Below are 11,018 nucleotides of genomic sequence, written 5' to 3' on the forward strand. Positions count from 1 at the left end.
TTTCCTCCTTAAGGACGCCTCCATTTTTTCCTCACACTCTGTACTACCAACCGAAGTGACTGGGCCTGAGTGTGCGTTCGTACCTACGAAACCGTCACGGTGCATGCACATCCAAGGCATGTGGAACCACAGGTCAAATAAGGCACAGATACCGAGTAACGGTTCTAATTACAAACGCTAGCTCTCAGGAACTCTTCATCCATTCAGCACTAAACCCATCACTGCATAACTCTGGGAAGAAGCCCCTGGAGACGGAGGAGCTTCTCCAATGTGTCAGGAAAGGCTTTATTAACATCATCATTAACATTTAAAAAGCAAACGGAGCATTTCTCCTTCTTTTGGCAATTTGGTGCAAATGTTAAGTGCAAGATAAAGCAATCTCAAACTTTTCTTCAAATTAAAAATGAAACTAAGGCCAAACGTGATGGGTGAACAAAATAAATCAAAACTTAAATTTCAGCAACTCCGGCTCTTCAAACCAGCAAAGCCCCCGACTCGTGCACTGTGGTGAGGCTTACGGTGCTTGCCCCAGCTTCTTGCGTGCCAGCAAACAGCACCATTTCCTCATCAAGTTGAGGACCGAGAAGCAAATGATCCCCTTCTCTGCAAACAAAGGGGGTCACAGTAACACTAGTGATCCTTCAGAATTGACACACCGTGATAGTCAAAATGATGGTCTCCCTGCTTCTTGCTCAAGACATACAAGATCTGAGCAGCAGCAAGAACCCCCTCAGCTGCAAACAAAGGGGTCAAAGGTTTGCCGTCAATTCACTTCCAGGCAGAAAAACATTTTCCTCAAAAGAAACAATTTATTTAGAATAAAACAAAAGCAGCTCAACTGTGAGCGCACGTTTGAGTGACAGCTACTTTTAAGCTGTGTGAGCCATAAAAAGGGTTTTTCTTTACTTTTCCAGAAATCTTGTGTACACAGCACAAAGCAAGAGGTCATTTTTTTTCCACTTAAAACACCGGCATTGGCATCACAATAGCAGATACACAACTTTAAGCTGCCATTTTAGTAAAATGCACAAATACTAAACAGATTAGCTTTCTTCCATCAAGAGGCCCATGTAAACTCCACATAAGCCATAACTTCTCTTCAAAAAGGTCCATTAGAGCTTTGAATTCCATATCTTCAATCCGCAGTTCACCAGTTTTGCTTGCGGGGGGGAAAAAAAGGTTATTCAGTACAAATGTTTACAATATTAAAAATATATATATTTCCCCTATGCCATTATAGATGAACATAACATTAACAAGACCTTCCTGGATAATCCAGCTTGACTTCAAAAAGCACCAATAATACCCACTGGCACATACCTTGAATGAGTTTACCATATGAATAGACAAATAACAAGTAGAACAACAGGGTGGACTTTTTTAAGGACTGCCACTGAGCGAAGATTACAGGACTGAAAATACCCCTTGTACTCATGTAACTGAGTAAAACATATCAAACAAATTCAGAAAGACAGGAAGTTTACAATCAATTTATGATCAATATATTCTAAATAGAACTTAAAAAATGAAACTAAAAAAAAGGTGGAGTCAAACTTTTACCCCCTCTGTTTTCGTTCTGTAATTTATATGGAACAATACAGAACTACTCTGTTGCTATAGAAAGGGGTCAAGATACAAAGCCATTTAAAAATCCACCTTCATCTGGGTTACCAAAGACAGCCGCTGTTATTTTAAGAAAACACTCGTACAGACAATTGCTAAACACCCAAAGAACGCTTTAGGACTTTTACTTTTCAACTCTGTTTAAACCAAACGTATAAAACTTTTTACTCAGCTAGACAGCTCACTGTGGTTACCTGAAATCATTGTCTCCCTTTAGAGACATCACTAGAAGCAGACTGCTAACGGGGCCAACTCCACCCTACTTCTCTTCTTGTCCTCATACCCAACTGCTATCTCAAAACCAAACACTGTGGCAGAAACAGAAAAAATCGTCCAGAAGTTCTCTCCCAAACTTTTCACATAAAAAGGTCATTAAGGCCCTCTTCTCAAGAGGAGATCCTAATTCTATCACCACAGAGGTTTCGGTGAATGGTCCCTGTATGGACCCAAATTGCAGTTCAAGCTGAATTTGCATAATGAACAATTTCACGGTCTAAAAAAAGTGGATTTCAAATTTTAAAAAACAAAACAAATATGGCCAGTGAAAACCTCCTCATAACATTTCAAAATAAATCCAAACAGTGTTTGACTCTGAAAGCAACAAACACACACCTTATTTTTCTTACTGTACCTCAAGTGATCTGAGTTAAGGGCCAGAGTATGTGACCTTCAAAATGTAACAAAAGCTTATACCGGCCAGAGGATGGACATTTTAATACGTAATCCTTAAAGCGAAAACTCTATCTACACAATGTAGACACACATGTAAAACCAGGAATTTAAATTTTTGTGTGGAAAACGCTTAATAGGAATCCCAGTTACAACTAACAAAATAACAGTAAAAAATTGGCCAGGAGCTGAATGCTTGCTTAATTTTCCATAAACTTTGAAGTTGTGGATCTCAAGTCTTAATTAGCTTGATGTTTTTCACCAGTAATACTTAATATGTCATTATATAATATACTGAAGAAATTTTCTTTGCATTCATTTGAGCTGAGTTCCAGAAAAATCAACCAAACGAGTATTTTTTTTTTAAAGTAAAAGAAACAAGTAGTTGTTATAAAGAACATCCAATATTGAGATTATGAAATTCTGGCTAACGAGAATTAGAACCAGATAGCTTTAGACTCTTGCTTTTCATTCTATTCTGAAGGCTTAAATAGTTTAACAATATTAGGAACCTACGCAGCGGAATGGGCAACACAAATTAAGAGATTCATCTGGACGATGGCACTCTGTAAGTAAGCACCAAACTAAACATAATTAGTTATTTCTAATACATACATTTAGAAATGGTATCAAGCCATTGTTTCAAAAAACTGAAGCACAAATTGCCCAGACCTAACAAAAACCACCATGTCAGATAAAGATTCAAACAAACATGGAGCAAAAACCACAGTACTCTTCGGTTGGTTGTCACATCAACTAAAAAAAAAAAAAGGGGGGGGGGGAAAGAAAGAAAAAAAAGAAAAAGGGGAAAAAAAACCCCCACACTTTAGAGTAAAATTATATGTCGTGGACTTCACTCTCTAAAAGAGCAAAATCATTTGTCCAGCTTTCTTATCAAAAGATATTCAAAAGTTAATGGTTAGTGAGAGTATTTAAACTGGAAAAATGTATCTAACCAAACTGTACTTTGACCCCACGTACGCAGACTGCAAACTCACGTTACTTTCGGAACAGTGTCTCCTCCATATTAGTGTGGCAAGTACAGGTTTTTAAAAGCAAAAAGCACCAGGTCTTAACTTGTAGGATCTCAGGTATTTTCCCTACAAGCACACCAAGGACCTTTGTGCTCACAGCCTAGTACCTTCCTTCTATCAAAATGGCTAGTTTTTCCAGTTTAAAAACAACAAAAACCCTAGAAAAACCTCCACACTTAAAAAGAAAGTTTATAAATGCATAGTGAAAACCAAAAAGGATGACACAGCAGTGATGAGGATTTCATGCTGACATGCATTAGACACCTGTCATAACGGAAAATAAACAAATTACATGACATTTCCCTGGGTTATTATTGGTGCTATTTCAAAACTACCAGCTTTGATAACAGAAAGAAAACAGTTGGGTTCTGCCAGGCTTTCTATAAGTCACTTTCACAGAATAGAAACATGACCATGATCCAAAAGGTCCTAGAGTTTCTAATCATAATTAAATATCAAGGGCCTTAGCTAAAGTCCTCAGCATTTAAATCAAGGGGGAAAACATACTTACTAACGACCTGAGAAACTAGGGGTGAGGACAAGGATAAAGAAACAAGACAAAAAAAAGAAAATCATCCATTACTGTTATGCAGCAAAAGCCCTTGTTAAGAACCAGAAATCACTATAACCTTCAGCTTTGGAAAAAAAAAAAACCAAACTGTGAGGTTGGGTTAAATTATTTGGTTGGATTAAATTATTTTGTATTAATTCCAGGTGTCTGGGAAATAAAACAGTAAAAAGGGGTTTTCCTACACTGACATTTCAGTTCTCTGTGGTTTGACACCAGTGAAAAAGACATTCAAAACATTTTCAATAATGTAATGCCATCGCTACCGCTTATAAATGAAAATAAAAATACAGGCAAAATTTAAAAAGAGCATGTCAAAGGCATTTCACGATGACTTAAAAAATTTCTGCGATCCAGATATGGCTAATTAATGCCCACTAAAACAAAAGCTGACTTATGAGCCTGCAGACAACTCTTCTTTCTATTATTGAAATCAGAAATTTGCATGGATACAAAAACAAAAACTCATCTTTGATGAAAAACACTTAAGTTTTGAAATACGCACAATTAAATTAGAACTGTACCTGCTATACCTCTCTGAAAGTCAGTAAAAACACCACCGCACACCAATAACTAACCAAAGAATTCTGATTTTAAAAACACCTACCCACTTCTTGCATACTAGCATAAGACATATATGGTTTGTAACCTACTCCTCAATTTTTACTGAACAGTTACAGCTACAAACCAAAAGTGCATATACGGGATACAGAACTTAACTAATGATAAAAATGTGTTAGAGCAGACACTCGGGGAATGAACCGTGTATTTTAAGAGAAATACTCAAATACCTGATTAAAATAATTACATTGCTATACAATTTACCAGTTTGTACTTTGAAGATTCCTGATCAAATTTCAGCCATACAAATAACACTTCTGGTATAGGAATTATTAACCTAAATACCAATTCAAGCCATTTTTAGGTATATATTATCATCTTTATATAGTCAAGTGGGCTCTTCTCCAAATCCCAACTTTTCAAAATTTTGGGCTTGTAACTCTGAGGATTTTTTTTTTTTTAAGCTCAACGTTAAAAAAGAAAAAAAAAAAAAGAAAATGAAGAAAAAGAGGAAAAAAAGTTACTCCTAAGAGTGGGAACTCCTAATTAAAGTAAACCCATCTGCTTGCTACCTTTAGGGCATCCCTTTCGCTTAAAATAATAGCTAAACTGTCCTGACTTCTATTTTAAAGGTTTATAAAAATATAAAAAAGAGAAAAGCTACAACTAAACAACTAATTCAAAAGAAAATTTCATCTGATGCTGTATCCCATTATACATCACAAAACAGGAACCATGTCAAAGTAGTAAATACAAGTTACACATGGACTTTAGGACGCACCACGGACAATGATCATGACCAGGTAATCTTCTTCAGATTTGGCCAGTGCCTTGGCAGGGGAATCCAGGAACTGCTGGGAGAACTCACAGGGTGGAAAAGCGTGAAGGACTCCGGTGTTTTCCTTGTCTTTATTGCCCCCCACAGGGAGGCTTATCACCCCAGCGGCCTGCTTTTGCTTTAAATAGGACACAAGGTTCCTAAGTGGCCTCTGAGTAGAGGTGGCAGTGTCTGATGTGGCTGAGGAAGAGGAGGACCTGCTGTCAGAATTTCCAGGCACAGCCAGAAGAATGGCATAACCATTGGGCCCTGCCACTTTGATGCGTCGAGTTACTTCATCCAACTTGGGCTGGTCCAAACGAAGACGCTGCGTGATCTTGAGCTGGGCTACTTTGCCTCCGGTTGAGCCCTCCACAAGAAGACTGCTAGCCACCTGGAGGTCACCCTGCAACAGATGCATGTTGGAAGGAAAGTTGCTGTTCTTCAACAGAAGCATGCCCTGCCAGGCCAAACAGAGTTTGGGAGAGGCTGCGGCTGCAGGGGCTGTCCCACCATCCTGTTTCTGGGAAGGGGACTTCAGCTTCGAGGAAGCAGTGCTGGTGCTGGGTGCACTCCCATCAGACCGGTCTTCTTTTTTCAGAGGGCTTTTTCCCTCGGTGGGAGCAGCTGTCCGGTGCTTCCTATCCCGTTCAGCTGATGCAGAGTTTTTACGGTCCCGCTTGTCACCCTGGCTCTTCTCCAAACTACCTCGTCTGTCTCTGACTGGAGAGGGCCTTTCCAAGAGAAGAAGACGGGAAGATCGATCATTGTCACTGTTGTAGCGATCCCGGCTACTGCTCAATTCTGGACTGCGGTCGGGAGAAGGAGCACAGTGACGCTTTCGGGGACGGTCGCTCTCAGGGGACCTCTCCAGGTGCCGGCCCCCGCTCTCCTCAGGTGGCCTTCGCTTCCTAGGCTGGTCTCTGCTGCTGGGCAGATCTCGATCACCTCTGTCCCGGTCCAAGGACCAGCCATCTCGCCTGCGATCCAGGCTATCCAGTGGCTCATAGGCAGGCACAGCAGTAGCTGCAGTCCGAGTGCTGCGTTCGCGGACTGGGGGCGGGGGTGGCACCCAATCAGAATCAGGATAAAGGTCTCTATCACGATCTCTGTATAGCAAGGGTGGTGTCCTATCCCGAGCACCCCTCAAAGGGTCAGGTGCCCGATGTCCAAAAGCATCCGTCACCAATTCATAATGAGTCAAAGGCAGAGGCTGCAGATATTGCTGCTGGTATCGATGCTCTGTGTCTGCAAAGTCTACTCTAAGGCGTCGATCTGGGCCCCCGAGTGGGAAGCCACGCATGTGGGTCCAGGCAGCATGAGCTGCATCTAGGCTTTCGTACTGGATATAAGCCCAACTATCACCTTTGCGGTAGTCTATGGTGCGGATGGTGCCAAATCGGTCAAACTCTCGAGCCAAGGCAGCAAGAGGCACCCAAGGTCCCAGACCACCCACCCAGAGGCGGGTGGTGGGTGTAGCTTTCCCATAACCAATTTTGATAGGATTCCGAATTATAATTTTGCCAGACATTGCTAGTTTAGCCCGGTGAGACATGTCTAGGTTCTCAAACTTGAGAAAACCATAGGTACTGGTCTGGCCCCGAGACGGCCTCTTGATGTCTACTTCTGTGATGACTCCAAAGCGGTCAAAAGCCCTTCTTAGATCACTCTCTGTCACAGTGATGTCTAGGTTGCCCAAGAAAAGCGTCCGGTTAGCTCGCTGATCATCCTCGGGTGAGATCTCATCCACTTCTCTGAAAGGAGCAGCACCTGCTCCAGCTCCCACCCTTGGCTCAAGACTGTAAGCTGGGCGCACTCTTTCATAAAACGGGTAGTCTCGCTCTCTCTCCAGCTCACGGGGCAATGGTGGTGGAGGTGGAGGGGGCAGGCGGCCAAGGGCCAACTGCTGCAACCGGTAGTCTCTGTATCCCAGGGCTGCGCCACCAGGGGAAAGCGATCTCTGGCCTCCACCGCCTCCAGGGGGGTGCCGGTGACCACCTACAGAGGCCCCGACCACGCTGGCAGACGGAGGATAAGTATCTTTGTCTAAAGGGGAGCGGCTGCGGCGCCGGCTCACATACACTGCTTCTATCTTCAGCGGCCGGTCATAGAGCACTAGGCGGCCTCTGGCATGCTTGGCCGCCCGCGCGTCCTCTGGCCGCCGGAAGTTCACAAAGGCTACTCGCTCATCCCCGCTGCCGGAACCCGAGAGATGACTGATTTTGACACTTACATCACCGAAGCGTTTGAACTCGTGAAACAGTCCGTCCTCCACCGCTTCGTCACTCAGCTGGGACCCCAACTCGCTTATCTTCAGTGTCTTGTATTCCCCGCCGTCCCCGCCGCCAGGAGCTGAGGAGGCGGCCCCAGAGGAACGTGACTCCCCGCCTCCACCCCGGGAGCTGCTGCGCGACTCGCCCCCGCCCGAGGAATTTTTGGTGCTTGGGGAGCTGTAACTATGCAAGCGGCTACTGGAGCTGCCCCCACCAGTGTCATACTCGCGGCTGCCACCTCGGCTGCTGGACTTGTCCAGATGAAGGCTGCGCCGCGAACCGCCGCCGCTGTCGGTCTTTCCGCTGCTACTCCCATTGCTGCCACCAGAGCCCCCTAACTTCTTGCTCCGCTCCCCACGGGAAGTCGAGTCCTCACCACCACGGGAGCGTTTGGGCTTGACTGGGGAGCGCTCTTTTCCCTTCATTGTTGCGGGTCGTCGGAGGTCGTCTCCGCGGAGATGATTAACCCGCCGCCCCGCGCTCGTTTCACACAGCGGAACCGCACGCCGCCATCTTGGACTCCGCCGCGGCGAAGGCTCCCGCCCCACAGTCCTCATTGGTCAATTAGCTCCTCTCTTCTACAGTCTCATTGGGAAAATGATTTGTCTGTCTTTACATCTCCCCGCGCTCCGGAAAGGCGCCCGCCCAACCAATGTTATTGGGTTCCCAACGCCCTAGTCGGTGTACTTCATTGGTTATAATCATTGTCCATCTTAACGGTTCCTCGCGCCAGGCTGTAGCTCCGCCCCTCGCACTCTAGGGTCACCTGACCCAAAGTCTGGAGGCGTTGATTGGACAAAAAGTCTGCCCTGTAACGGTACTTCTAGCGCGGTAAAAGCAGTGATCCCACCTCCTCATTCCTTTCATTGGTTTGTGACTCCATCCTTTAACCCACTATTTGGGAAGTCGGGCGATCTGTTCCAGTGTTTTTTCTGAAAGGCCAGCTTACAGCGCTCTCGCGAGAGAGAAAGCGCTCCCTTTTTCGACCTCTTCTTCCAACTCCTAGGGCGGCTGAGAGAAGTTTAAATCTGATTGGATGTTGACAAGGAAGTTGATAGGCTGAAATAACTGTCCATCATTCGCTTAAAGGGGTAGGCCCGTATACTAAGGCTGACTGAAGGTGAAAGAGTAGAACACGCGCTTGCTGTGCGACGTCATTAAGTCGTCGCGAGATGGTGACCAGAGCTAGCTCCGCCTCTTCGCGCTTTCGGCATTCGCTCCTCAAACATTTGTTTGGTCCTGCGGCGTACTTCGGTGTGCTTCGGGCTCCTGGAGCTCGAAACTTCTGGGCCGCCCGCTTAGTACCTGTATGGGACGAGGGGCTGTCGGGGCGGATTCCTCAGGAAGCCGTCCCGGGGCACCCAGCGGACACCATCTCAGTCCCGCTGGCTTCAGAACAGCCTGAAAAAGCTGGGGCCCGCAGGGCCGGCCGGCCGCGGGTTCACAGTTCGCAAAGTGCCGGGGCCCCCGAAGGCCTGGGGCTCTCGGGGGCCCGCAGCGAGGAGGCAGCGCCGCCTAGCGCAGCCTTCGGTGGCGGGCCGGCCCCCCTGGGCGCTCCCCGCTCCAGCCCAAGCACGCCGCGGGCATGTCAGTGCGCTCCCCACTTTCTGATGCGAGTGCGTTTGGACTGCGTGATCCCGTAACCTAGATCTGTCCGCTCTTCCTTTGTAATGCCCCTCCCCGTTAATTGATCGGGTCAACTTTACACTCTGCAGACGTGTCGCGTTTTTTCTGCGGCTTCTCCTACCTCCCGGCGTCAGGTTAGTAGAAGAACCCGGGAGCACAGCCCCCTTTGCCGTCTCTCTCAGTGAACCTCTTGTCGCCCGTAGTCATCCGCTTCAACACCCAACTTTCAATTCTTTCCGGGGACCTTTATTGGGTAAGGCAAATAAAACACCTGCTCCAGATGCGGCTCTTCGGCAGGTGGAGGGAGGCAGTGCTGAGTTCGTCACAGCGGTTAGGCTTTTTGCAGTCCTCCCAGGTCGTCTTCTGGCAGAGGTTACGAGAATTCTTGCGTCGATCGTCTCCTCGGCCACTTCTCTCAAGGCCCAATATGTAGTAGAGAATGTGATTTTAAACATTTTTCAAAGGTAACAATAATTCCCCCAAACGGAGATCTAAACTCCAAAGCTAAATTTTACGATTAGGACGGCAAAGTGTTTAGCCTTGCGTTAGCCATCCTTCTCTTTCTAGATAATCTTCAGGAAGGTGAATATGAGTTTTTACTCTTAATTTGATCAAAGAAGCTTGAAAGAAGCCTAATACGTGAAAGCATAAAAATCCGCGGCATTGTAGTGTGTAGACCTACTGGATGTAGCAAGATTAGCTATTAAAATAAAACTTCAGGGGCACCTGGGTGGCTTAGTTGTTTAAGTGTCCAGCTCTTGATTTTGGCGAAGGTCTTGATCTTGCAGTTCTTGAGTTAAAGCCCCATATGGGGCTCTGCTTAGGCAGCGCGGAGCCTGCTTGAGATTTTCTGTCTCTCAAAATAAATAAACAACAACAAAAAAACTTCATAAAGGCATAGAACGATGTGTGTAACATGCTACCATTTGTGGTTTTCAAAAATAATACATATGCTTAGGTGCATATGTTTTGTTAATGTATATATTCATAAAACTTCATTGAGAAAACGTAGGAAATTGTTAGGAAGATCACCCTGAGAGGAGGCTGGAGGGTGTGGGTGGGAGACTCAACTTTTCATTGTGTATCCTTCTGCATTATTAAAAGGAAACTTGTTTTACCATGTGCATGCTATTACTGTTTTGTTTTTTTTTAATAGCAATTATATTTTGGCTACCCTTAAACTATTTTTATGGAAAAAGAAAAAAAAACATACGAAAGGAGAATACTGTAAAGAACTCCCATGTACCAATTTCAACAATTACCAACTCCTTGTTTCTTATATGCTCTCTTCCCACTCTCCCCCCTCTTCATTATTTTGTTCTGGGCTTACCTGGTACATTTCCTGCCCCAGACACGAATCAGCCATTTCTCCAAGGAGATCTGATTCCTTTTAGTGAGAAATGATATTTGAAGATAAAAATCTGGATGTTAGGGGATAAAGACAACAACAACCAACACATTATTTGTAAAAGCAAAAAACGAAAGGCTTTATATTGTTAGGAGATTTTAATCTGTTTCAAGGTTATATTAAATACAACACGAAATTGAAGTTAAGCCATTATCTGATTACTTAATGTAATAGCAATCCAAATAAACCAGGCTCCAGAGTGACTTTGGCCTAAACTGACCTGCATAGGTGACTGAACGATCAAAGAAAAAATAATGACCAAATCAGTACAGTTTCTCAAACCTCATGACAGGGACTGAGGGAGCCTAAGAGCTGAGGGAGAGAATTCAAGGAGCCACTGCCAGGATGTGTGGCAGTGCTTGAGGCTCGGCTAGGCTTAGCGGCTTGGCATTTGAAATAGGGAGCTTGATAGAAGCTACTGCCTACAGCTGGCTGCAGC

At 44.9% G+C, this 11,018-nt stretch overlaps 1 protein-coding gene across 1 annotated transcript; it reads right to left on the minus strand.

Moving 5' to 3' along the window:
* Positions 1–789: 789 nt before the first annotated feature.
* On the minus strand, positions 790–8,209 carry RBM15 (RNA binding motif protein 15). The gene is made up of 2 exons (XM_047084468.1): positions 5,237–8,209; positions 790–1,159 (listed from the first exon to the last, which is right to left on the minus strand). Exons 1-2 carry the CDS (start codon positions 8,100–8,102, stop codon positions 1,113–1,115), a joined length of 2,913 nt encoding a protein of 970 aa, XP_046940424.1. The 5' UTR covers positions 8,103–8,209; the 3' UTR covers positions 790–1,112.
* Between the last annotated feature and the right edge of the window lie 2,809 nt (positions 8,210–11,018).

This window comes from Lynx rufus, unplaced genomic scaffold (genome assembly GCF_022079265.1).
Source record: "Lynx rufus isolate CCGP_SWC_20201006 ecotype Redwood Valley unplaced genomic scaffold, mLynRuf1.p SCAF_2, whole genome shotgun sequence".
Lineage (NCBI taxonomy): Eukaryota > Metazoa > Chordata > Mammalia > Carnivora > Felidae > Lynx > Lynx rufus.